Source organism: Amblyomma mixtum, chromosome 6 (genome assembly GCF_055824585.1).
Source record: "Amblyomma mixtum isolate Tamu chromosome 6, ASM5582458v1, whole genome shotgun sequence".
In the NCBI taxonomy this organism is placed as follows: Eukaryota; Metazoa; Arthropoda; class Arachnida; order Ixodida; family Ixodidae; genus Amblyomma; species Amblyomma mixtum.
In genome coordinates this window covers 104,947,774-104,975,468 of record NC_143017.1, presented here as the reverse complement: position 1 = coordinate 104,975,468, position 27,695 = coordinate 104,947,774, and the positions used below count along the sequence as shown (strand labels likewise).

The following is a 27,695-nucleotide window of genomic DNA, read 5'->3' as shown; positions in this document are numbered from 1 at the left end:
CCCTTAGGAGTTCTGTAAATCGCTAGCTGCTAATAAAACACGTCTCTCATTGATTTTTACTTATCCCTGTCCTACTTAGCCCCCCGGAACGTTTCCGCCACTTGAAATATGTTATTTTTTTTCTCTTATCGACTGCGTAACCGCAACAGAGGCCAGTTATCAGTATGATGCATTACATGTACCGCCCACGTTCGTTTCTCCTCCCTATTTCAACTGTGACTATCTGTTTCTTATCTGTTTTGTAACTTCGTACGTTAGTTTTATTTACCAGAAACATTCTGGATGTTGTAAGGGTCTGGAACATGCTAATCAGCAGATTGGCGTTATCACTATCCTTTTATTTTCGGTAGACCACTGTGGTTTTCCTAGTGTTAAAGCAGGTCTTTTTTCCCATCATTTCTCGGGTTCATACCCTGTGTTTGGGCACTGGAGGTATACACTGTTTATATACTTTCCTTCTGAGGGCCGCCGCGGTAGCTCAGTGGTTATGGCGCTCGGCTGCTGACCCGGAAGACGTGGGTTCGATCCTGGCCGCGGCGGTTGAATTTCGATGGAGGCGAAATTCTAGAGGCCTGTGTTCTGTGTAATGTAAGTGCACGTTAAAAAACCCCAGGTGGTCGAAATTTCCGAAGCCCTTCTCTACGGCGTCCCTCATAGCCTGAGTCGCTTTGGGACGTTAAACCCCCATCAATTGCAACCCATAAACTTTTCTTTGGAGGGACATTTGGCAAGTTGGCCTTTATAGTGCGCGAAGCTATGTAATCTTTGTTTATACTTAAAACTTCCGGAACACAGCTTTATCAGTTTGTGACGTGAGATTCAACCAGATTTATCTGGAATGATTGCAGCCGTGCGCGATTGCTTCTACGCTGTTCGAAACTGTAGTAGGTGATTTCGGCGCTTTATCTCGAAAGTTAGCCAGCTTTAAATTGAGCTCGGCTTATACCGGCGGTGACTCCTTTATACGACGACCGCCGAGTGCACTTACTGTTATCGCTGCCGCCAAGTTGTTCAATTCCTTGTGGGAGTAAGTCCGCCCATAAAGAGTTTGTTTCATTGCTGCTTCCGTCTGCTCGTCTGTTCGCGGCGTTGGCAACACAATGGGTACATTCCCTTTTCAGTCCCGGACTGTCTGGGACTACTTGCGGACTCGAGTCCAGCTTACGATTTTCTCGGGCAGCCCGAAAGCTACGCCCACCAGTCGCAAAACTGCCCGCATCGCCATAGCAACGCGTTCGGTTTTCGCCTCTGCCAGTCCACGGACTCTTTGGGGCCGTGAGGAAGGCAGCAGACTAGAGCTGCCCGGAAAATGAAGTGCCACGCTGCAAGCCATATTGAGCTACGACTCTGTGTGCATTCTGAGTACTTTTCGTGTTCCTGGAGGGCGATATCTCTCGATAAACCTTAACACGAACTCTCTAGCTGCTCTCTGAGCCATCGTAAGACTTTTAATTCGTGTATCTTTGTTCTATTTTGTTGAAGTCCAGTACACATGGACGCGCGTTTGGAGTTGCGCGTGCGTATTGTTTTCTTGTGTCGTCAAGAAGTTCTTCGCTTTTTTTGTGACATGCTGTCTGTACGCTTACCTGAAAGCATCGCAGGTGAACCACTTGTATACTGGAGCAGCTACCGCTTATCAACGTTTTTACGAAGGCTTTCGTGTGTCTGCCTATCCGCAACTAGTCGGGCTACTTTGTGCGAACTTCGCCGCGAGCAGTAGCGGCGTGCAATACCCCGAAGGTGAGCTCTGTAATCACCTACGCTCAGCTGACAGTATGGTCTTGAAATCGGCTCAGTGATCGTAATCGAACGCACGGCGTTGCTTCTGCGTCGTGGTGGCCATGGCTTGCGGTGTCTGCTAGCAGATGACAGCGGCCTGGTACGGTAACTGAGGGGGAGCCCGGCTCCAGCGGCGTGTCCGCAAGCAGCCCCTGGCAAATAGGTCATGTGACCATGACGGTGTCACACCTGTCACCTGTCACCAAGTAGTACGTGACTGGAAAATCGAATAGGCCCAATGAGACAACATTATAGGAGTTCTGCCAAATGCTTGCCAAACCCAATCTTATCCCTTACTGTTATCTTCTCACGGTCCGGATATGCAGTGCAGACTCGGTCCGCTTTCTTCGGGGAACTGCTTCGGCTTTCCTTCAGCTGAAATCACGCCCTTTTTGCTGCTTGTCAATCGTGCATCGCAGGCAAACCGGCACGGACTACTACACGCTCGCTTTGCTGACTGTGAATGGCGCTGTAGTGGTGGCGGCAACTGCGCTGCTCGTGCACTTCGTCTCGGCAGGTGGACACCGCGTCGGCAGTGGGACGACTGATGGTGAGTGGCAACTATTTAGCCACACGAGCACGGAAATGACGTGACCTGAAACGCTATGTAAGCGAGCGTGCCGGCGGTAAATGGGGAAGAAACCCGGGAAATAAAGCAGTACGCCTAACTATACTCGCGAGATCTAGTGCCATTCTTCGGGGCCAGGCATGGCTCAGTCGTAGATGGCACAGCGGCTGTATGCATACGTGACCCATCGACGATGAATCAAAGATTACGGAGTAGGTGGCTGCATTTAACACGGTTTCAACACTCGGGAGTCACTTTCTTGACGGCTGAATTGCTCTGTCAGTCCCTGTAAGCACTAGGACCTCTCTTCCTGCTTACCGTGTGTGATATAGTGTTTGCGATTTTATGCTCTCTATAGTGGTTACGGCGCTTGGATACTAAGCCGAAGGACCCGGCTTCATTCCCGCCGCTGTGGCCGTGTTTCGATGGAGATGAAACGCAAAAGGCGCCCGTGTGTCGTTCAATGTCAGTACACGTTAAAGCTCCCCAGGTGGTCGAAATTAATTCGAAGCCTCTCTCATAGTCCGAGTCGCTTCGGGATGCTAAACCCCACATAACATACGGTACCGTACCGTGCCATACCATATCCCACCACACCATACCATACCACGCCACGCCACGCCACGCCACGCCACGCCACGCCACGCCACGCCACGCCACGCCACGCCACGCCATGCCATGCCATGCCATGCCATGCCATGCCATGCCATGCCATGCCATGCCATACCATACCATACCATACCATACCATACCATACCATACCATACCATATGCACGAAAAGTTGATTTCAGATCGGCAGGATTATGTGATATTTGGAGGTGTAGTATTAAAACACTAAAGGCAATGTTTGGTTTGGTTTATTGGGGTTTAACGCCCCAAACAACTCAGGCTATGAGGGACGCCGTAGTGAAGGACTCCGGAAATTTCGACCACCCGGGGTTCTTTAACGTGCATTGACATCGCACAGTACACGGACCTCTACAATTTCGCCTCCATCGAAATTCGGCCCCCGCGGCCGGGATCGAACCCGCGTCTTTCTGGCCACCGCGGCGGGGCACTAAAGACAATATGTTCAGCTGATATTTAATTTACGTAACATGTAGCTATGCGATGCTTTATGGTTCCTTGGAAGAGTCTTAGTAGTGTGAAAATTTTAAATAATTTTTTTGATTTCGACCTTATTTATGGACAATTCTTTATTTTGAGCCTGCATTTGAGCCTCTGCAGATTATAAACACCATGTACACTATGGAAGAAGCCATGCACGCCTTAACGAGGCCCTCATCTTCGTACCCTTGTCAGCTCGATGTGCACTATGGGACATTCTTTTTACTGAAAGGTGAACGTAGCTTTATAATAGACGGAAAGATTTTTTTCCTGAAAATTAGCAAAAATTAGGAAAAGCGGACAATTTGGCAGTGTTCAGTTGCTTGAAGAATTCAATATTCTGTGATGTGCACAATTCTGACACGACTTTTTGCCGCAAGAAAAGAGAACTGAAATACAAGACAAGAAACCCAAATCGACTCGCGCAAACAAGAAATTGACAGATGATTACAATAGTCGGTAATTTGAAATTTGAGCGCAGAGTCCATCCCTCCGCTCTTGGTGTTGCAGGTGGGGTTTCGTTCTGCTAATACCTGCCATGGTTGTCAGGCGGCGTGTTACGCCGACTACGCCGACGCCGACGCGAAACGCAGGAACGGGCGCCTAAGCCCGACCCACATGGAGCGGTCTTCTCGCGGAAAACCTGCGTACGGCCGCCCGGCGGCGGCCGCTTGGCCGCCGGCGGCCGTTCGCCGCCGACCAAGCAGTGCTAGATACGTTCGCCCGCGGTCAGCCGCTCACCGGAAGCGGCGAATGCGAGCTGTCAGCGCGGACCAATGAGGGCGCTCTCTTCCCGCATCTAGCTTCCGCCCGCACGCGGCGACAAACATGGCGGCGCCTTTCGAAGCCGGACCCCTCGCTACAGTGAACTAGAACTACCCTCGCTTTGGACTGAATTCTCGTTGTTGCTGCCTTTTTCACTGCGTTCACTGGCCGTAAATGGAGCACCGGTCTTTCGCTTCGTTTCGCCTTGCCTATAATATAACTTATAAGTGATAAATTTGCCTTCTTTTTTTATTTAGAGTGGCGATTCTCCCACTTCTAGGCTTAAGAGGAGAGCCGGTTAGTTTACAATAATGGTTCCTGTCCCGAGAACCAGGTGGCGCTACTATAGGCTGAGTCTATTTTTGCGTCTCTGCTAGCAGCAGCTGCCGGTGGCTCGGCGCGCAGGGTGAAACCGAGTGGGGGTGGAGTGGAGAGGGGAGATAGCATACGCTGAACTAAAAAGTGAGAATGCGCCCTCCAGTAAACAATGGCTTTAGAGTAAGCTTACAAATCTTTTTTTTTTGTTTTTGTCGGCAGCGGTTTGGCGGCAGCCGCCCGTTTTCCGCCTCTTGTGGTGCGGCACAGCGGCGGTGCGTCCGCGTTCCGCCGCGCCGCTCAAAATCCGCAGCGCAAGTTCGCTCCATGTGGGTCGCCCTTAAAGGGACACTGAGGAGAAATTGAAGTTGGCTTGTATCGACAGAATACCAGCTCCTGATTACAAAAACGCCACTCATACTGACAACAAAGCTCTTGTAACGTAGAAAAGAGCAAGAACCAAAATACAGGTATCGCCGCCACAGGCCCAACTCGCAAGTACAAGCGTGATGAGATCATAGAACAAAACAGTGTTGCTAGAACGAATGGTTCTAGCAACACCAGGAACCGAGAAACCATGCATCACTGAGGCGCAGCCAATGCATGCGCAAATCTCCTTCATGTCGCCAGATGGCGCCACGTGCCCGGCTGCTACGCGCGCTCCTGAAGCATCGGGACAAATCAGCGCCCGTTTTCCGGCGGTAGGCGGGCTCCCGGTATTCCGCTAGCGGTAACAAGGTACACGGTATGCTAAAGGTGTCTATTTGCGAGAACTTCGTTGACGACTTCGAGAACGAGATCCATCGTAACGCTGGCAAAACGCCAGTGCAAACGTAATCGAAGCGACTGTAGCGACGGCCGCAATAGCCGATAGATGCCTTCAACGTGCGGCCGGCGGTAGCTTTCTTTTCGGCTGCTGCTAGGCCGCACTGCTGGCAGCCAGAAATCACGGAGTCTGCGTTACGTCATGTGCACGTCATGTTTCACGTCTCTTAGTCCTCTGTCGTCATAGACGAATCCCAAGTTTGAATCAGAGCGGCGGGAAAAACTTTTTCAACTTCGAATCCAAATTTCTTAGAAATAAATGCATCTTTCGCTGCCGGCCAAGTGGCAACAAAGCCATGACATGCCGAACTATCGGATTTTACTATTAAAAAAATATTAATAGTGCTCTCCTCAGTGTCCCTTTAAGAGCTGCGTTCTATAAGAGTTGTGCATAAGCTCGTTAACGCAGAGCCGGTCGGCAGTTCTAACACAGAATAGCCAGGATGCCTCTCTCGCAGAAGTTCGAAGACGCTTTATAAAGTATGCGCAAAAAGCCTTTGCTGTAGGCTGCTGATAGCAGATTGCTGAAGGCACATCTCGGACTATGTCGTCTGCCGACAGCAGTGACCTTGTACCACCTGAGTAGTTTCTTTATTGCTTTCCTTAACGGCAGCTTGTCGGCCCAAGCAATGATGCACGGCTCAGTAATCAACACTGTTTTGCGCTTCCACAGGTGATGAGCCGCAAACTGTGAACGAGTTGTATTACCGATACGTTGTACACGCGGACCCGGCTACAACAACGACCGAAACAGCCGGTAAGAGTACAGCGAGTCTTCTGATGATGGAGGTATTTAAAATGTGGTTTTACGCTGGATGCGCTGGAGGTCCATATCACGAGGCAATGTTTATACAAGGGCACAAGCGAATATTATATTTTTATGCTGCTTTACGTTTCGGTTCTAGTTATCGGTTTTTTTTTTTCAGGCATTAAGTTTCCTCAATGTTGTTTTTTGCATTCGTGAGATTGTGCGTTTCTAGTGCTAATGTTGTCGTCTGCATCACCGAGTTTTAGCTTAAAGTTTGTTACTGTACAATCGTCTGTTGGTCTACCTATTTTTTTGCATGGCTGCCTGCCATTCACATTTTTATCGTTTTGATGATACACATTTTTATCTGATTTGATTTTTAAACAAACTCACTCTTGCCTAGACTGCCAAGAGGGAGTCAGCAATATCGAACAAATGAGCGAACGACCAAACGAACGGTCGGTCGGTCGGTAAAAAACTAAATCAAACAAACAAATGGATAAATTAATAAATTATTCTGGCTAATATTTTTTACAGATTATGGCTAACGTTGTTCCAAAACCACGGAGTAGTTAACGCCGAAGCTATCGCCTGAAGTTTTGCAGAATTTTCCCATCAGAGCTCTCCGAGCTGGGTTTTAACCAAAGCCGGTGTGAATAGAGGAGTTTTGCTTCATGACGTTTGAGATCTGTCGACTATTGTCGCAATGTCGCATGCTGTGTGTTATAATTGGTAGACAGAACCTGCTAGCATTTCCTATCATTAGATCGTCGTCGTTATCTTTCATCCGTTCGCTTTGCGCTTCCAGATGCTCGACGGCCTGTGTTGGCGTCCTTGCAATGAAATGCGATGACTCAGGAGATAGGAAGGCTCGCCTCGAAAATTTCATGAAATAGTTAGGTGCAGTTAACAAATAATAAATAGTCTTCCTTACGTGACTTACTGGCATATGATCTACTTTTCGTTCAACAGGAAGAAAACGAGCAGTTCGATCTTGTGGTCAAACTGCAGCTAGGCTCATTGAAAATAATTTGCGTGCATGGGTGAAATATGGGGCGTCGATTTTTGAAGCGAAAGCTTCACTACGCTAGGCAAAGCCAGTTTCGCGGTGGTCCCAAGTTTCACTTTGAAATGACCTGAGCTTCGAAAACGAAAGAAAGTCGCTTAACTGGCCCCCTGGGACAGTGGACACCTTAGCCGCGCTTTAAGCTACGAAACCATTGGAACGGGAGCTTCGAAAGCAAAGGAAAGGCGCATAACTGCCCCCTTGGGACAGTGGAGCCCGCAGTCGTGCTTTAAACTACGTGGCAATAGGGGCAGATGTGCCCTGCATGCGTTGGCATTGACAACGTTGCGGCAGAAACGCGGCACTGGAGCCATAGCTGTCGGCGTTCATTGTGTTATTGGCGTTTGCGCTGACGGAAAGGAAGTGCGCATAACTGGCCCCCTGGAGCAGTGTACGCCTAAATCGTGCTTTGAGGTACGTGGGGTGGTGAGAGAGAGATGTGGGCTGCATGCGTCAGCGCTGACAATGTTGTGGCAGACACACGGCACTGCAGCAATAGGCCGCTGCTTTCATTGGGTGAGCAAACTCTCGCGATCAACCATTAACTGCCACCTGCCAGAGTGGCAGGGTGGGCACGCTGCCTATCCAGTGTCCGGAATGCACTCAGCGTTACACCCGTCAAGCCGTGTATAGTTGCCCGATGCGCCATAGCTTTCGCTCTAACCAGGTTCAGCAGTAGCTGAACCGCAGCTAATTTTTTTCGTTTCCTGTGAAAAATAAATTTTCATAAATACATAGGAAGTAGGTGTAATGTTAGCTCTCTGAGTACTGAATAGTGGTAGTATTACTGCCTGCAGCATTAGATAATGTGTCCGATATATGGGGTGTTCAATTTCAGGCGCAGTAAGACTTTTAGCTGTGCGTTGATATTTATGGCTGCAAGACGAAGGTTTGTGTTTACTTCGATTGCATTGTCTTTTAGGCTTTCATGATCAGTACACTGCACTACAATTTAGCTTTTTATTTTGTCTGTTTTTCTGCCTGCTTGCATGCCAGTCTACTATTACCCGGAACACAGTAGAGTAAAACACAGTCCTTTAATTCTCCAGGTGATTCTGAGTCCACTCCAGATGCAAGGACGAAAAGCCCTTCAAAAGGAGCAGTCAGTGAAGCTTCGGCTGAAACAGAGTCTACCGGAATATCTACCAGTGCCGCCACTAAAGGAAGGCGCAACAAGAATTTTGTCTCTGAATCGAGCAGTGAACCAGCAGTAAAGAACACTTCGGCAGGAACCGTGTCCGCGACAACGCCGAAAGGAACGAGCCCAGCAATGGCTACCCCCGCGTGGTCGCGAACTGCTAGCAGAAAGCGTGGTGAGCACAACACCTTGGAGACATATGCTGACAAAACGAGCAGCATGCCAGAAAGGAGCACATCGGCTGAGTCCATGGCTGTAACAACGCCGAAGGCGACTAGCAGCGTAGCGACAACCGTCGCTGGTCCGCTGACTCGGCTTGGACTGCTTACTACGGCTGCTGAAGGCGAAGCTAGAGACGTGGAAGAGAGCTCATCGGAGAAGGGTGAGCTTTGAATCCTAGTTTGGGTGCTTTGCGGTGCATCTTGGATTAGACTACTGCTACAGAACTTGAAATTGTGCAATTTCATAGACTTTTTGGTAGCCTAATACGGAAACCACCTTTTATTGCGAAAGCAATACTAGTTGCACTTTCAGCCCGTCGCTAGCGAGGCCGGTAGCTACCATATTAGCATATTGGATTAGATTAGATTTGATTGGATTAGATTGGATTGGATTGGATTAGATTAGATTAGATTAGATTAGATTGAATTGGAATGGATTGGATTGTATAACCGATGCATCACCACAAGTCTAACCACAAGCACCACCACCAGCTACACTACCAGCTGAACCATGGCGTAGCTACGGATATTGCTTTCGCAATTACCGGGCTTAACCAAGCTAAGCCACAGCCATTTTTTTTTTGTGCGCGCTCAAGCAAAATTGGGCGCACTTTAAGCACCTGGCTTCCATTCTTGTCTGCCTGCGTGATAGGGGTGCTTCTGTGCACGGCGGGTGACTTCGCCGTCGAAGAGGACATGTTTCCACCGGACGGGCTGTGCGACCTGCTCTTCTACACCCACGTACGCGTCCTGGGCCAAGACTTCCAGGGTCGGTACAACCAGAAAAGCTGGAAGACATTCAGGAAAGCGGCACCGGCTTCTCGGAGGACAAGTTTCGGAATATCGGCCAGCTATCGGTGCGTTTATAGAGAGCTATGCGTGGCACCGTTGTTTCTTGCGATGCGAATACGAAAAAGGTCTATATGCAGGACTGGTGCTCAGCAAGCAACATCCTTGAGTGTATAGAACTGGCAAGTGCAGGTGATATGTGCAGTATGCTCTCAATGTACGATGACCCGACAGTAGGGAGCATGTATGAGCCAGTGCATCACACCTATTTTTCGTATAATTTGCTATGGTAATTCAAGGTCTGTAAAGCGAGCGTCCGCTTCAGCTTTCTTCTATGTGCTGAGCGTTACCTTCCGCGGTAACTGCTCAAAGAAAAGCGACAACCGAAAACAAAAATTCTGAGATATCTAGCTGCTTACTTGACCCTGGCACCGGTGGAGTTTTCACGCCTTTCAGGCATTAGGCCGTGAAAGTTGCGTATTAAAGCGCTTTACTTAAAGTAACTGTCTTATCGCACTGATGTATGTATAACTATCGGCAGCAGTAATACACATTTTTCCGACGCATAATGGACAGTTAGAAGCATTCTTCGACTGCCTTGACTTAAAATCGGCGATCAGCAACTACTTTTACTGACGAAAAAAGGATGCCGATAAATATTGCTGGTAAAGGCACTATATCATTTCGGCAGCAGAAGCAACAGAAGAAATTTTTTCATTGCAGCTAGACCATGGGGATGGCTGTTATATCTGGCTGCTAGTTCTATCAAGGTGACTTGCGGCTGCTCTGTTCGAGGCTCTCACTACCAGAAATGGAGAAGCAACAAGAATGCAATTCGCTGTGGCTTCAAATCAGGCTTTGCTTTGATATCTTACAGCGCAAAGCAAGCCAAACTGGCGGCTAAATCGATTGATGCTATAAGCACGTGCTCTTGAAGAAAAACAGAAAATGCAATCTAGAAAGCCGTGCGAAATGCTGTAGCAGCAGTCTAGAATACTTACTTCTGATGGCACTTAAGCCTTTTCTCGAATTACAGCCGGCGTAATATTCCATACCTCGAGTGAGTCTTATTAGTTCCAGGAATCGAATAGCTTATTTATGAAAATTTGCAGTGGCACAGGAACAAGCGCAACGTGCAACTTTTTATTCACAGCGGATGAGTGGATATAAGTTGCGCTTGTCCCGTCTCTCTTACTGTGTGCTGTCCGTTTTGGAGCTAAGTCATTTTACGAATACATTATGGTCAAGGTTTGAGGCTACGAAATCTGTAATGAACTCTTGCAGGTGCCAAACCATTCTTTCATAGGCTGCCTGCGAATCTGTACACATTACTGCGACCCCTTTCTTCTCACACAACAGGTTTACCCCCCCCCCCTAACCTGACACAAAAACTAATAACTCCGAAAATTTGGTATCAAGGCATATAAGTCCAATATTTTCGATACGGCGCCCATGGCAGCGATCCTCTTCTCAGCGTAAGCTATGTCATGCAAGCATATGGCACCAAAGAAGAATTTGACAAATGCCGCAGCCCATCGCAGAGCTAGTCACCATCTGTGCACAAGGTCAAGAAAAGTCGCTACACATGTTTCTCCGAATACCACTGGTGACTCGAATTTTTCGCAAAATACCTGACTTCAAAATAAATTTTCTTTTTTTTTTCATGAGTCTCCAAAACACAAGCATGGAAAGATGGAGAGTTATGTGAGCATTGGGTTCTTTTAAACAACGCTGCACAAACAAGACGGTAGAAGCGCATGTGCTGCGTCACTAGCCTGTGTATCTTGCCTGTGTATCGTGAATGATACAAAATGAATGCTCAGAGCACGATTGACCCCAGAGCTGAAAGTACTGCCAAAATAAGAATGCACTGTATTCCAACTGCAGTGCAGCATCACAGACGGTTACATCTCGAACTAAACTCACAAATGTCTTCCGCCTGTCGCACAGGGTCAGTTGAAGGCAAATACATTCAGAAGTTTCTGTTTAATTTATAATCAAAGACGGGTTCACACAGTTTCGCTAATAAGCGGCTACAGGTGACAACAAAAGGCAAATGGCCGTATTTCCGGGTGTTGCGAATGCAGACGGGCTGTTCTTCAAGTGGAATTTTAAGCCGACAAGTTGAACAGCCCCGACTTGCATGAAGATTTGACGGGCAATACTTAACAACCACTACTGCACAGTTCTTGCTAGCTCACTCGCTTGACTGTTGCTGCTTGGACGCAGATTATCTTCACAGCAATGCTAAAAGAGTGTCAGTTAGAATCACTAGAAATAAGAAGAACAAAGCAGAAATTGAAACTTTTTTCTGATAATGAATGATAAAGTCAAAGTTAATAAACATCACTATGTCACACCTCCCCTGAAGCGTTGCCCTCGGAAAAATCACAGTAAGGTATTACAACCTATTATTACACGTACTGATGACTATCGCTACTCCTTTTTTCCCGATGCTGTAGAAATTTGGAATCAACTACCAAGTGACGTTGTGGACCAAACAGATGTAGACAAATTTGTGATAGGTGTGAACACGTTCCTGGAAGATCGCTGTGCAAATCTGTAATTCTGTGCATTTGAGTGTTTTTTTTTAGCGAAGAGAATTGCACTTGTGTCTGTATATGTTTCCCTCCCTGTAATGACCCTCATGCAGAGGGTTAACAGTATGAATAAATAAATAAAAAATAAACAAAAATATTTGCTTATGTTTCAGTGAAGCCGATGATATGAGGAAAGAACTCGATGCCACGGGCAGACAGAAGCTCATGCAATTGCACAAGGAGAATATACGGCACCACGGCATCCTCAGGGCTACAGGAGACACTGGATCATTAATGTTTGACTTGTCTGGAAGGTTGCAACTGTTAAATGTAAGTAGAAAAAAATTATTGCGTCCCAGATCATCAGAGTTTGGAAGAAAGAAAAAGGTAGTAATATTAATGCAGCAAAGGAGTAATTTGTTATCGCTTTTCATAAAATTTAGTAAGGACTTTGCATCACACTTTACCACTTACTCACATGGAGAGTTGGTGGTAACCTCGAAGAGTAGGAAATTTAGTTGTGGCTGAAAAACTTGCAACTTTGAATACGTGCGAGGGATCGCGAAAAAGTAGCTACTTTTCACTGGCGTCCTGAAAAGTGCTAGGGCAGGTAATTCAGCGCGGATAAATGTGCGGTTTAGGACTGGTTTGTTGTCTAGCGAGAAATTATAATAAATGAAGTACATTTAATATTTTCAGTAGTCGGCGTTGCTTTGACGACGCCGCACTTGCCGTTACAGTTTTAAATCAGCTGTAGGCCTGCCAGAAATATTCGGACACGCAGTTTTCGTTGTATTGCAGGAGACAAATGAATCGCTGTCATAGATTTCCTTTTTTTAGAATACCTCCTTAAGCCTCTAAGGCTGCCGATTTTTTCCTGATTTCAGGAAAAAAAACAATCACATAAAGGTAAATGTCAATCGATGCTCAGAAATTTGGTCCATAGCTTCTCTGCTAAGTCGTTCAGTAATGCGTGGCTGTTGCCCCACTGACGCGAATGCCGCCTTGCTACAAGCCTTCACGGAAGAAGCGATACCGCGATACAAATTGAATCACGGAATGGACATGCACCTTACCAAGTGTTCATAAAAGGCACTCGCAGCTTAATGTGAGAGGCTAAGATGAGGGTGCCAGTGTTACCGCTCTCCAAGATGTCTTCTTGGCGTTGCAGCATATCGACCCCTTCACTGGTAGATATTCCTGGAAAGAGGACTGCCGTCGAAGATTAGTGGCTTTGGATTCGCTGCTACATTCATAGAGACTGTTCACGCAGGCAAACTCAGAATGATTCGTTGTTTTTCTTTGCCTCGTCATTTGGCATTTCTCTCGCAGGAGTTCAAGAAATTTCACGACGAGGTCAGCGCGTCGGTGTCAGGTGATATAAAGCGGCCCGAACTGGTACTGGGGATCCTCTTCAGTAACTATGTCAACCAGGCCGAGGTCTCTCAGCACTCCTCGGTGATCACTCAGCTTACAAGGAAAGGATCTTTCTTTGACATAGCCTCGTTTTCATAGGTAGACCATTTGCTCAGACAGTTTGTCTATGCAGATATAATTCGAATGTTTGACGGCTTGCCGAGTAAATGAAACTTTTAAATCGCTCTGAATGTCCTTGTTTAAATCTGCAACAAAATGTTTGCTATAAGCTCTGTTTGTATCGGTAATTGTTTCACGCTAGTGTTTCACGGTAATTATTTCACGTTAGTGGATGCAGGGCTACGCGCCTACATCCAGCCATGATGACCAGATCGTTGAAAGATTCTATGAAGATGTGCAATCGACAAACATAAAGTAATATCACAGTACACTGTACTGATGGGCGAATTCAATCCTAAGGTTGGCAAGAAGCAGCCCGGGGGACAGGCGGTAGACGACTAGGGCATAGGCTCCAGGAATAACAGGTGGGAATTATTAGTAGAGTTCACAGAGATAAACAATTTTCGGATCATACCTATTTCCGTAAACAAGAGAACAACAGGAAGTGGACGTGGAGGAACCCCAGTGGTGAGACTAAAAATGAAATAGACTTCATACTAACTGCTCACCCTGGTATCGTGCATGATGTGGAGGTCCTTGGAAAAGTGCGTTGTAGCGACCACAGATTGGTAAGGTGTCGAATTAGCTTAGACTTGAAGAGGGAACGGAAGAAACTAGTGAAGTGGAAGTTCATTAACGAGTCAGCGGTAAGAGGGAAAGTAGAGAAATTAAGGTTATTGCTGCAGATCAGATATTTGGCTTTAGCTGAGAACGACGATCTTAATCTTCAAGCAGTGAACTATAATCTGACAGCAATCATTACGGAGTGCGCAGTAGAAGTAGGCGGTGGGATGGTTCGACAGGATACCGGCAAGCTATCTCAGGAATCGAAAGATCTGATTAAGAAGCGTCAAGGCATCAAAACGTTTAACCTTACAGACAGAATAGAACTGGCCGAGCTATCAAAGCTAATAAATAAGCGCAAGGTAGCCAATATAAGGGAGTTTACGTGGAGAGAATCGAGCATGCTCTCAAGAATGGACGTAGCCTAAAAGCGGTGAAGGGGAACTAGGTATAGGTAAAAACCAGATGTAGGTTATGCGTTAAGAGACAAAGAGGGCAATGTCATTAGCTATATGGATAAGATAGTTAATGTAGCCGAAGAATTCTGCACAAATATATACAAAAGCGAATGCAAACAGGACGTTAACGAGGGAGCCAGCAGCAGACAGCAATGGTACATCCCGCCAGTAATGAAAGAAGTAAACAAAGTCTTAGGAGTATAATGCACAGGGGGAAAGCAGCTGGTGAGGATCAGGTAACAGCAGATCCGTTGAAGGACGGAGGGGAGATTGTGCTAGAAAAGCACTTTCAACACGCTTCCTTTCTGCCATGAGTTATTCGATTTGATTTGATTTATTGGGGTTTAACGTCCCAAAGCGACTCAGGCTATGAGGGACACCGTAGTGAAGGGCTCCGGAAATTTCGACCACACTCTTTACAGGCACTGCAGCATTTGAGACTGAGTGAGTATTTGAAAAGGCATTACATGAACTATAAATGAGTAGAACAGCACAAAATGATTCGCTCGCGAGCTCCAAAACTGTCAAGGAGATCTCCATTTACTGGAAAGGAAAATAATGCGAGAACAAGTGGCTGCTAATGACAGAAAGCACAATTAGCGCAAAAGTTATTACAGAAAAGAAAAAATATTTAAAACATATGACATTCAGACACAGCATAAGACTGCCGAGGTACTAGACTACGCTGGTTAAAAGGTGAACAGCGGCTAACAGGATCAACGGCAACACGTAATACTAATTATACATGTTATTCGTGCAAGTAAAATAAGGGCACAACAGACAATGTAGTATTACATTTATTGAATTTGCGAGGCTCTAGTCTTTCACTGTAGCTTAAAATGAAGATGAGGAATGACTAGTTTTCACAGGACTGTTATAACAAAACCGATATTAGGTATTATCTAGTCTGCTGCGTAAAGTTTCGTGATTGTTCAGTCTAACGAGTAAATAATGATAACATAATTTTTTATTTCGCAGGCAGCTTCCCATCACCATACTTGTACTCCGAACGCACGTCGGCCGGAGGGTGGGAAGCACCCCGATAATCGGCACGTTGGCCGACGAGTTAACAGGGCTAAACAGGGAACCAATGAATGCGCCAACTCTGGTGAGTGCGCAGTCATCCCAACTGTCGGCTGCTGAACTATTCAAGCGAATTCCGACTAAAGTGTCGGGTGGTTACTCCTTGCTCCTTCGAACTGGACGCGCTAACTGGATGGGTTCTGCTGCGTTGGCAAAGCACCGCGCTACGCTGCTTGGTTAATAAAAAATGTCGTGATGCGTGACGTCACTGAAATGCACAACGCTGAGTGGTTCGATCGCAGTCAGGGAACAACTGACAGGATGATGTTGGCACGTGCACTTTGCCTGAACAGCGGGCAAATTGTAATGAATAAAGCAAATATTATATTCACCAGAAACAGCTATCGCTGTGAGCTTTTTTTTGCACGTTGATGCACGAAATGTGAATAATTTTAAGTGTATTTAAATGCGTGCGCATAGCTCCGAAAGTGCGCTTTTCTATACGGGGAGCCAGAAATCGGCATAAACCCAAAAACCCTGCCGGACGGAAATTCGTTTTTTTGGGCAAAAGAAGAAAAAGAATTTTTGTCACTTAATGACGGAAATGAACTAGCCGAAGAGGGGAAGCTTCTAGTGCTGTTTTCGTTGAACGGTTACGGTGAAATTATTGCGTTCTTTGAGAACAGCCAGGTACAATTTGTGTAGAAAGCAAATAGCTCAAGAGGTTTGCTGCTAAGGAGAGTAACAGGGCTCTCTTGGCATCCGTGGATGTCATAACTTCCGGATAATAACAGATTGGGAACGCTGGCGATGCATAGATAGATACGCAGCAGGGCCCAGAAGTAAACCTTTTGGGCTGTACACTTTTGTTACTTTGTGGTTACAAAACTTCTGCGGGTGCCTGCGGAAGGAAATATACGATGTCTTTGCTTCTCTACGCAGACAGGAGCCATCTCGAGTCTCAGGACGGCCAATATTACGGACGACGTCAGAGTGCTTCTGTCCTTCACGATGCTTGTGGGCCACTTCCATTTGAATCAGAGCTTCGGCCAGCACGCCGCAACATGGCAGGTCGGGTCGTGGACCATGGAGAGCTTCCAGGAGGTTCGTCACTGAAAAAACAAACAAACATAAACCTCCATTATAGATCCGGTCTCGCCTGACACTGCGATATAAGGCTATGGTGCTCGGCTACTGACCCGAAAGACGTGGATTCGATCCCGGCCGCGGCGGCTGGAATTTCTTTGGAGGAGAAATTCTAGAGGCCCGTGTACTGTGCGATGTCAGTGCACGTTAAAGAACCCCAGGTGGTCCAAATTTCCGGAGCCCTCCACTACGGCGTCTATCATAGCCTTAGTCGCTTTGGGACGTTAAACCCCATAAACCAAACCAAACCAAACCAAACCACATTCGAGCACCGCGATGAGCGAAACAGAAACTATCAGATTTTTATGCTCTGTGAAATATTTAAATCAAATGAGCGTGCCCTTGAAAAGTTCATTTCAGTTGGCCCCTGCAGCCAGGCCGAAATAGCCAGGGCCATTGGCTCTGCAGCCGGTGGATCTCAAAGATGGCTTATCAAGAGGTGGTTTGCAATTCATTGTTTTTTTTTTGTTTGATGAGTGAGTGAGTGAGTGAAAAACATTTATTGTCCAACAGAATGAGACTACCTCATCCAGACCTCCCCTGTCCTATACCCTCAGTTGAGGGAGGAGGATCAGGAGAGATCCGGCCGCATGGGGTAGTCGCGTCAGACGCTGGCCGGGATCTCTTGTATCCCGGCGGCCTCTTCAGCCAGTCGGACGGCGGTGAGCTGGAGCTCAGGGTCCGAGCTCCAGAGCAAGGTCTCCCAGGCGTCTCTACTATTAATGTTCTTTGCCCTGCCTGGGGATTGGCTACACTCCCATATTATGTGGTCGAGGGACCCTCTCGCTCCGCACTTCTTGCACTTATCGTCTTCTATTTCAGGAATTATATGTTTGCATAGAATTGGGTGTGGGTAGACATCTGTTTGTAGACGCCTCCACGCCACCGCCTGTTGATTGTTGAGTGTTATGCTAGGCGGGGGAAAGTACCTGCGATGTTGTCTGTAATATTCTGTAACTTCCTGACAGGAAATTAGTCGCCCTTCTCTCCCGTGATCTGCGAGCGGTGGACCGTCGTGTGCAGCTCGGTGGTAGAGATCTCGAGCCACCTCGTGGGCTGCCTCGTTGCCACGGACAGATTCGTGCGCGGGGGTCCAGATTATATTCATTGTTCTATTCAATGTCGCTTGTCTTAAAATTTTGGCAGCGAGGGGAGAGACTCTCCCTCTACTAAAATTTTGGACTGCAGCTTTGCTGTTGCTTATGACGTGTTTAGCTTTGGAACCGACGCAAGCTAGTGCTATTGCGACCTCCTCCGCCGTCTCAGTGTTTGTCCCTAGGACAGTTGCGGCCGTAATGAGGCTACCCGCTCCGTTCACTACCGCGACGGTCGTGTACTGACTATGTATATCACCCGCTGCGTCTATGTAGGCGACCTCCTCCTGAGGCTTGTCACCGTAGATGCGGTCTATCACCTGTGCCCGTTTCTGTCTTCTTTCCTTGTTTATTTCTGGGTGCATGTTCTTGGGTAAGGGGGGAATCCTGAGATTGCTCCTAATCTCCATGTCGATATCCTCCCTCTGTCTAGCTCCTCTAACTGTTTTGAGTCCGACTTTGGCTAGTGTGGCTCTTCCGGCATGTGTTATGCTGAGTCTCTCTAGCTGTGATGAGTGGACTGCTTCTGCGAGCTCTGTAAGCGTGTTATGTATGCCCAGTGATAGGAGTTTTTCCGAGGATGTGCACATGGGCAGGCCTAGAAAACAAATGCAAAATGCTAGTTTATATTTCGACAATCAAGGTTCTTTTTTATTGCTACAGACAACTTTTGGATAAATCTTTCCTCGTGCGGTTTCAGCGATTTTATAGTAATTTATTACGTAGACGCCCCAGTATATATTAAAAGGAAACAAAGGCCAACTACATACAATTATTGTTATCAGTAAAAACAGATTACTGCCTCTTTACGGCGATGCTAACGTTTGTCTGGCAGCAAAAAAAAAAAAAAAAGATCGAAAGGACTGTTTTTCGTGGTCTTGAAGTAAATGGCCGTGTGATCCGAGCCCAAATCTGTATCGACGCGCGCAGTTAACTGCGAAAACGGCCGTTGGCGGTGGCACAGGTGTTTAGTTTTTTTTCTAGCTTGAAAAACTAAGTTTTTGTTGAAAGTTGTCTCTCTCATTAGAATGCCGTAGAATACGGATACATACCAACTTTATTAGTACTCACGGCTGCTTTACAAAAAATACGACATGATCATTAATATTCCCTCCAAGATGTGTCATTTTAGTGCTGGACTGCTAACTTGAGACTAAAGAGAGACAGAGAGAGAGAGCATGTGGATGTAGAGTAAAGTGTATTTCAGTAAATAAAAATTGACATCGAACGCGTTGACTTAATAAACTGTCCATTGCTGCCATGAATTAACTACCGATATCAACGCCGTTATCAGCGAACAGCGAGCGAGTTTGGGCTAATAAGGAGATATAAACCCATATATTTTATTCTTGCCCGTTGCGTTGTCTTGAGTAACTTTGGCGACCGGCTCGTGAGCGCGAGTTGGCAGGTTCGGGCCCGGCCTCGGCGGCTGCTACCCGGTGGAGACGGAGTAGAGACGGAGTAGAGACGGAAGGAAACGTCCCGGCATTTCGGCCAACGTGAAAGAACATCAGGTAGTCGACAATAATGCCGAGCATTTTATTAAGACATGCATCATAACCCGCGGTGTAGGTATGACACGTAAGAGTCTTTAACCAATCAATCATTCTTGCGATCATGTCTGCGCATTACCAAATAATTTTTCGGTCGTGCCGATTACTGCGTTAAAATGTCAAATGAAAGCTTGGTCATTGCTCGTTCAAGCTTTATTTTATAATTTGCAAAGTTGTTTTCTGGTTGTGTAATAAACCACCATCGAATTCTCGCCGATTTATCGTTTTCCCAGTGACGGCTGAAAATAAACAAAAGAGAGTGTAAGAGGGAGTTGCGGCTCAGCTAGGTATGGGTCATTTTGCAACGCCGAACAAAGGTCCGGGCCAAGCGTCCGGACTGCGAGCGAGCTTCACATCTCTGGGTTGTCGTCGCCTTTTCACCACAGTGACTCAGCATGGCTGCCGCGCTACCTCGAGGCGGAAAAGGGAGGCATCGTGCCGACTTAGGTAACACGCACGGTGGGCACATGATAGCAAGGCTTGAGGCGGTCTACATGCACTGTTTCACGGCCGCTATGATGGGCATCATGGGGCGGCGAAATCGATTCATTAATGTAGTTCACTGGAGAGGTATGGCAGAAAACAGCATACGGGCCTTAGCAGTTTGAAATGAGCTTTGTGGAGAGGCCGGGACCGCTTGATGGAGCTCAAAGCCAAACGAGCGAGTCTGGGGTATAGGAGGAAGAGGACTGGTAGAGGCGTGAAGGTGCTTCTGGTGATTCCGCTCCTGCGTTGTAAGAGAACGGGCAAGCTGGTGGCATTCTTCAGCATATGTGGCTGCTTGAGAAAGGGTCAGGGACTCGGATACATCAGGGCGATGCGGGAACGTGGTATTCATGGTACAGGTGGTGTCGAAACCTTAAAAAATAAAGAATGTAGAGGAGCCAGTTGTGCTCTGTTTGGCAATGTTGTAAGCATATGCTACGACATGGAAGGATGCGGTCCCGATTTGAGAGGTCAGATGCAATACATATGACCAGCATATCGCTCAAAGTGTAGTTGAAATGTTCAGTCATTTCATATGTTACGGGGTAATATAGGCCGTTGTAGAGCGGTGAACAGTGCGGCATTGGCGACGGAGTGCTTCGGCGGTGTGTGTGAGGAAGACACGGCTCCGGTCGCTCAGAAACCATGGCGCAGAACGAAATGATGTGGGATGAAAGACGCAACATCTTGCGCAGACGCCGATGGCAAGGATGAGGTTTCTACGTAGCGGGTGATGTGATCCACTGCCGCTGTAAACCAGCGGTGTGCAGCCAGAGTGATGAGAAGGGACCGGTGGAGATCGATGCCAGCGTGGTCGAATGGGCGCGTGGGGCAAGAGGAGGGCTGCATCGGAGCTGTGGAACGGCGAGCAGGGGTTCCGAGACGTTGACATTTCGGACAGGAGCGAACGTATTTTCGGATGAAACGGTACATTCCCCGCCAGTAGAAGCGGAGCCAAGGCGCGTGTAAGTCTTCACCACACCGTCGTGAGCACATTGGAGGTTGGCGTCGGAGGAGGCGCATAAGTCATAACGGAGTTGCCGAGGATGGGCAAGGAGCCATTTGCGCTCGTCGGGAAGGTAGTTACGGTGGTAAAGCAGGCTTCCCCGTATTTACAAGTGGCGGGCTTGACGACGTCGTAGTCCGGGCCGCCGGACGCGTAGATAGTGGGGATAGGAGAGCGAGGAGGGATCCGATCCAGAGGTTCTGGCGTTGTTCAAACGGCAAGTCAGCAATGTCAAGGGAATGGGAATCACTGGTGTCGAGAGATGTGGAGTTGAAGTCGCAGGGTGGAAGTGAGCGGGATAGGGTCTCGGCATCAGAATGCTTACGGCCAGATCGATTGAAGACTTCAATGTCGTATTCTTGTAAACATAGCGGCCAACGAACAAGACGGTCAGAGGGGTCTTTCATCACCATCATCATCAGCCTGTCTCCGCCCACTGCAAGGCAAAGGCCTCTTCCATGTCTCCAAATAACCCTGTTCTCTGCCAAAAGAGGGCATGGTGATCGGTAATGACAGAGTGGGCGACCATATAAGGTCGGAACTTTCCGGTAGCTCAAATGATCGCCAAGTATTTTTTTTCCGTTACGGAATAATTCCTTTCATCTTATGTCAAGGTGCGGCTGGCATACGCAGCATGTTCGGCGAAGCCGTGTTTCCGCTGTGCTAGAACTGCGCCGAAGCCCACACCGCTGTCATGAGCGTGGATTTCAGTGTGCTGAGTGGGGTCAAGATGGAGGAGGATCTGAGGGAACACAAGAAGGCGCCGAAGCGCGAAGGAAACCGCATCAGAGGCTGGTGTCGAAGACCAGAGAATGGGGTCGACGGCAAGCAGCTCAGCCATAGAGACAGGATGGAAGCGAAATTTTGCACGAAGCGGCGGGAATAAGAGCACAGCCCGGTGAAGCTATGCAACTCTTACAGTGATGTTTGTCGGGTGAACTCGGCGACTGCACGCAGTTTGGCAGTTTGACCTGGTCCTGCAGAAAGACTAGTTGAGCAAGTCGGCCTCATGAATTCGGAACCACAAATTAGCCATGTTGGGGAGATGGAACATGACGTTACCGAGCTTGGTGCCATCGTCCCACTTGTAGGCGCTGAAGCGTTCGTACGATGACAACAGTCGTTGACATCGTGGTCGTCGGCGCCGCTGAAGACGCTGGAATCGCGCTGCCGGAGCCCGCCGCAGCAAAGGGTGGTAGGCGAAGGGATAGGTGGTTTCTGGCTGGTGACTTCGGCCATAACGGATGTCGGAGCTAATGGCTGCGGCTACGGAGCTCCAGGATGAGAGGGGAAAGGTATACAGTAGCCTTGACCAAATGCAAGAAGGGGTTGTGGCTCAGCTGGATCTAGGTCCCTTTGTAACACCCAGCAATGGTTCAGGCCAAGCGTTCGGGCTGCGAACGAGCTTCACATCTCAGGGTCTCGTCTTGTTTTCACCGCAGTGTCTGAGTGTGGCTGCTACGCTACAAGAGAAATCTCGCACGTATAGTATAGTGCAATAATGGGACGTAAAAAAATTAAGCACACAACATGACTGCGGATAACAACAGGTTTATGCAAGCGGCGCAATAAAAAATTCAGAGGGCACTTAAGACTGCTTACGTGCTGTGAAGGCGAGAACATTAGTGTGTCATAGTGAGCGACCGACCTCGACGCAGGTTGCGCACGGAGAAATGAAAACAAGGCGCGCCCCCGAAAGATGATTCCACAAACGCTGAATCCACAAATGTCCGAATGCCTGTCGCGAGGTAGCCTTCAACCTGAATAAGAGACGTATGTTATACGTAACGAGAAATCGTGACACCGCCTGCAGCGGTGTGCGACGAACGGTTGCATCACAATTTTTATATGAAAATTGGATGGAAAGGAAAGGAAATGGCGCAGAACTGTCTCAAAATCTTGGTGGACACTTCAAATGCGCTTTAAGAAAAGAGGTAAATAGTTTAGGAAGGCATACAATTGAAGATGTATATGTCGTCGGTTCAAATTTCTGTCGCAAGCTAGCGTCCAACTTGACTAGCACATGTAAGCTATATGCAACGTGTCATGGTATAACACCACTCTGTACGCTATATGACAAACAGTTGCTCACAATTTTTGTAGGAATGTAGTCGGGAAAACTGGCGCCATATAGAGGTCGTCCAGTGAGAGATATATATGGAAGAACGACATGTGTATTATGTTCATCTGAAATGGCGGTGCTCGGATTTTGTCCTATGTCACTTTTGCCATCGTTGGGATTTTCTGCACCATCTGAGAGTGCACAACAAGCCGCCGGCTTTTCTCGTAATCGGACTAGTAATGCTTTTGTTTTAATATCTGCAGCTATTAAATGAACCATACTTTTAAGGCGGAAGCCTTTAATGTCTCATCGTTGTAAGCAGCAGTTGTCGACAGAAATGTCACGCTTTTCAGTTGGTCGAAACGGTCGTGACGTCACAGTGCGCGAATTTCAAACGGGGCCAATTATACTTTGGCTAGTAACCATGCAACCAATTGAAGGGATAGTATAGTGATGCTCCAAGTAAGTGGGATTGAGCTCAGTTAATTGCTTAATTACCCAAATTAACTTTTCTAGTCAGGCCATATAAATAAATAAAACCGAGTAGGAAATTGGTCGAGCTCGGGAATCGAACCCCGGTCTTCGGAGTGTGAGACGAGCACGCTATCCACTACGCCATGCCAGCTCGATGGTTTGGAATGAACAAAGGCGCGTCTATACTCCGTTTCATACATCATGTGCAACGCGGTGAAGGCTACGGAAGTAGTCCGCAGAAAAAAATAAAGAGCGGTGTATCCCTCCGCGCTGTTTTGTGGCCGTGCGGTCTAACGCGTCGCTCCATCTTCCTCCCTTCCCGTTACGGCGAGGTTTAGGTGTCCACCGAGATATGACAGATACATTTCCTTTCCTCAAAAACCAATTTACCGACGAGCAAGGCATATTTGTCCGCGTTTCAGATTGGTCCAAATTGTCGTCACGCCGCTGAGCTGGACGCCATTTTCTCAAAAGTAAAAGGAAGGCGGACAGAAAGAGATAACACGGCGGCCAGCGGGGACAGCGAAAACGTGAAATGGAAAAAGACGACACACGCAAAATGCAAAATCACAGATCTCGATCGATTCATTCGCAATATCATCGTTTTTTGTCACGCTGATGACAAATGTATTACCCACGAAGCCTGTCGGCAATGCATTTGTTATTTTTCGCTCACCACAAGCAACGCACTATTTTCTGTCACGGATGCAGGCTGCGCAAAAAAGAGCGCTAGCTTTGACAGCGTTGCACCTGATGTATGAAACGGAGTATAGTGAATACGGTGTCTTCGCTCACTCCCATCTTCCTCCCTTCCCTTCCGGCGAGGTTTAAGTGTCCACCGAGATATGAGAGACAGACACATTTCCTTTCCTCAAAAATCAATTTACCGACAAGCGAGGCGTAGAACCGATTGGGCGATGGCGTTCTATGGACTCCCTGGCAGCGTTGCAAGACGCTGTCGCGTTCCACTCTTAGAGGCGAAGCTTAACATCTTAACCACACATCAGTGACCGCACTTTAGATCAAAAAAGTGCCCCCCTGAATTTTGACGGGTGTCCACCGAAATATGTGAGACAGTTAGTGCGTAATTTCCTTTCCTCAAATACAATTTTCATTTTCTTCATTACGGGCCCTCTTTGTCTTTCCTTTCTTATTCAACGCTGCAGACGTGCAGGAACAACGCCACTTTTGACATGGTCGGAGACGGCACACTGCGTTACGTAGGAATAAAGGACGACGAAGTTCTTTGTTTCGAAGATAGCTTCACCATGATAGAGAAGGTAAGTTTCCTGGAAAGATTGCCGTGAAGAACTTGGGGGGTCCTCTAAAATCACTTTACCGCTATGACACGACAGCGTTAAAGGATCCCTGCGTTCGTTTGGGGTTCCCCTGGCGCACCCTTTCGCAGACATCGTCCTGCTTTATTGCACATCATCGTCCATATCAATTGGTAATGCAAAGTAGTGACCATAATTAACTAAGTGTTTTTGTTATGTAATTCTCCAACTGTGCGGTGTGAGATACTCGTACAAGGCCTCTGTTTATCCCACTGAACGAACATTCCTCAGTGGTACAGAGGCAGTGTGCCTGGTTCCCGACCTAAAGGACAGGTGTGCGATTCTGCTTAACCGACTTTTTCCTTTTCAGTGTAGCTGCTTTTCTACGTCATTACCCTCTCGAGCAATCATGATTTTCCAGTGAAGCGCGCCGATAGCAGGTTTTCCGCCGAATGGGATCTGTAATGCTAACGCGTTAATACCGATTAGGGAACGTCGATACTTGACTGCGCTGTAGTTGACGAAGTTCGCTTCACCGCTGTGCCTCCGATTTTGCTCGGCACGCAGCAGAGCGTGCAGGTGGCATGGCTCGTAAGTTGCGTTTTCCTGTGGCTGTTCAGGCAACAACAATGCGCTTGTTGTGCAGGTGTAATTTTTTGCATTTGTGCCTTGTCGGAACCACTTGCTAGGAACCAATAGGATGGCTAAGATACCCATGGCAGTCCATCAAACTCTGTTTTAAAATTTACTTTCATGACCGAGCGGCGTCCGAGTTACGGGTTAACGCAGGTAGGCGGGCTAGTTGGTGAGTTATATCGGAATGCATACTGTAACCGCGCAAACAAACAGGAAGGCGAGAAAGCAGGACAGGGCGTGGGTTGGCTCGTCCCCTTTTAATTATCTTAGATTGATAGTATAGAATGTCCTTCTTATGAGCAACGATGCGCTTAAAAAAGCAGGATGTGTTTATCTCTCAACGCTGCCACCTGTACGCACTTTCGCCGTGGATTTTGTGCGCCAGTGAATTTCCCCGGAAGTAGCAATACGAATCTCGCCCTTTGCGCGAAATTATATCTTTTTGAATAGACGCTCATTTAGACTGATGTACGTGAGTGAATACTACACTTATCGAAAATCTAAAGTGACCTGCTGGTAGTCGTGAGCGGTAAATACATTTTAAACGCCCTGTTTTATCGTACTGCCTAAGGTGTGAACAAATTTTTTTCAAAATCAGTTGCTGCGTGAGTACTTTCATGAGCATGGATTCACGAGCACGCGCATTAATTATAAGAATGTACTGGTCCGTCCAAAATATTACGGAACATGCTTCCACGTTTGAAAAATTTTTCTGGCGTTGCTTACAGAATATATGGTTTTCGGGGGTTCATGCGCGAGCGCATTAGCGACATGTGCTAACGTGTGTATGAAGTACTTCTTTATTTTCGCTAGGTAAAGCTTGACACGATTTTGATCGCCGAAATTGCTGCGTAAAATTATGGCTGACAGTGTACATATGTGCATTTTGAAATCTGCAGTAGCTTGTGGAATATAATAGGGCCAGTTCGAGTGCTGACTCTCCCCTTTCTCTTTTTCTGCGAATTCCGCAGGCGAGGCGAGTTAACTTCGATTACAAGATTATGCGAAGCTGGGCCGCTTTTGACGTCGAGTTTGAGGACTACAAGGACGTCTGCGGCAAGGGGGCGTTCCACCGACTATCTGAACTGAGCCAGTTTCTTCGAAAATTTGCGTAGAGTAGAGCCTATTGTTTCAGTGAAAGCCCATCGTGTACAAGTCACAACGGTATATATATATATATATATATATATATATATATATATATATATATATATATATATATATATATATATATATATATATATATATATATATATATATATATATATATATATATATATATACTAAGAAAAAAAAAGGTGCCTTTGCTTCTTGGCCGCCTGGTGAGCTCCGTCGTTCCTATTTGTAGACGTGAAAGTTTACTGAAAATCAAGAACAAAGTTTCAAGAACAGGTATTTTTAGCGGACCAGTCAGTTTTCAGACCTATAGTAAAATGACTTGCCTGGGGTAGGCCTCTTCCTGCTAGCTTCAGGATAATGTTGCATACTAGCGTTATTTGCTCATACTATTGCTTCCCGAAAATAATGCGGGAGCTATATTTAATGAAACGCAGTAGCACGCCTGTGAGACATACCTTTTAAGTTTTCCCGCTCCAGAAATAGCATTCACATGACGTTACTGGTGCAATGTTGGACCATCGGGCTTATTTTACACAATACAATTTGGCACAGGTGGTAAAAACTGGCTAAAAGTAACTTCCTTTCTTTTGATGCTGAAAGATATTCAATTATAAGCATATTTAAGGCTTCTGGGCGCGGCACCTTTAGTGGAATTTGGATATCAACGCACACAATCGGATTTTAAGCGTTTTAACTCAATAAAACAACTCTGTATTGTGTATCACAACCTTGCATTATTCTCACAAAGCTTTATGGCTGGCTGTCCGTGGCGCAGTGAGTGTTGACAACCTGACATCATGCACTACTTGCCTTTGAAATGTACATCATAGTTGAAGGATTAAACACTTCATCTAACGTTCCTTCTGACTCGCAGTGCCGGCGTCCTCATCTTCTGTCGCGCGTTGTGACTGCGGGCACCGAGCACTGGTCGCTGTCTTGGTACTTTTATGATGTCTCCTCTAACTCCGTAAGAGGCCTCTTTACTGGCGATACGATGATAGCACTGCATTCACACGAGAGCAAATCCTTTCATGTTACGCTTTATGACGCAGGAGTGGTGGCGATGATACAGTTTCAAGGGTCGGCGCGCCCAGTGCAGGCATTCCGTTAATTGCCCGCTTCTTCTGTCTCGCAAAATTATTCCGAGGCATCTAGCAATCGTCTCAACTATCTTCCTGCCACTCCCAGGCCCGCCTCGACAGTTGACCAGCTGACTCTGTCCTCGATAACTGTATTCTGCATTCGTCCCGTTATCTTTTGTGCCCGCGCTTGTCGTCTGTGTCTCTAGGACTCTGATCTGGGAGAGGCCACGAGGTGGAAACCGGCTTAGCACAGCCTTATGCTGCCTCTGTTTCCTCGAGTGGAGGATGCTGCGGATGTGCAAATTTTAGTTGGAAAC

General features: G+C 47.1%; 1 protein-coding gene across 1 annotated transcript; it reads left to right on the top strand.

Moving 5' to 3' along the window:
• Window positions 1-792: 792 nt before the first annotated feature.
• Window positions 793-26,324, top strand: LOC149339890 (uncharacterized). The gene is made up of 10 exons (XM_089550597.1): window positions 793-2,329; window positions 6,034-6,117; window positions 8,224-8,694; window positions 9,186-9,390; window positions 12,036-12,192; window positions 13,195-13,367; window positions 15,399-15,528; window positions 16,386-16,547; window positions 24,431-24,544; window positions 26,149-26,324. Exons 1-10 carry the CDS (start codon window positions 2,047-2,049, stop codon window positions 26,290-26,292), a joined length of 1,923 nt encoding a protein of 640 aa, XP_089406723.1. The 5' UTR covers window positions 793-2,046; the 3' UTR covers window positions 26,293-26,324.
• The last annotated feature ends 1,371 nt before the right edge of the window (window positions 26,325-27,695 follow it).

Excerpts from the sequence above, each read along its gene's own strand:
- LOC149339890 (XM_089550597.1), top strand. The coding sequence starts at position 2,047 with ATGCTTGCCAAACCCAATCTTATCCCTTACTGTTATCTTCTCACGGTC. Across the intron at positions 2,330-6,033 it reads CGGCAGTGGGACGACTGATG|GTGATGAGCCGCAAACTGTG; the intron begins GTGAGTGGCAAC and ends GCGCTTCCACAG. Across the intron at positions 6,118-8,223 it reads AACAACGACCGAAACAGCCG|GTGATTCTGAGTCCACTCCA; the intron begins GTAAGAGTACAG and ends TTAATTCTCCAG.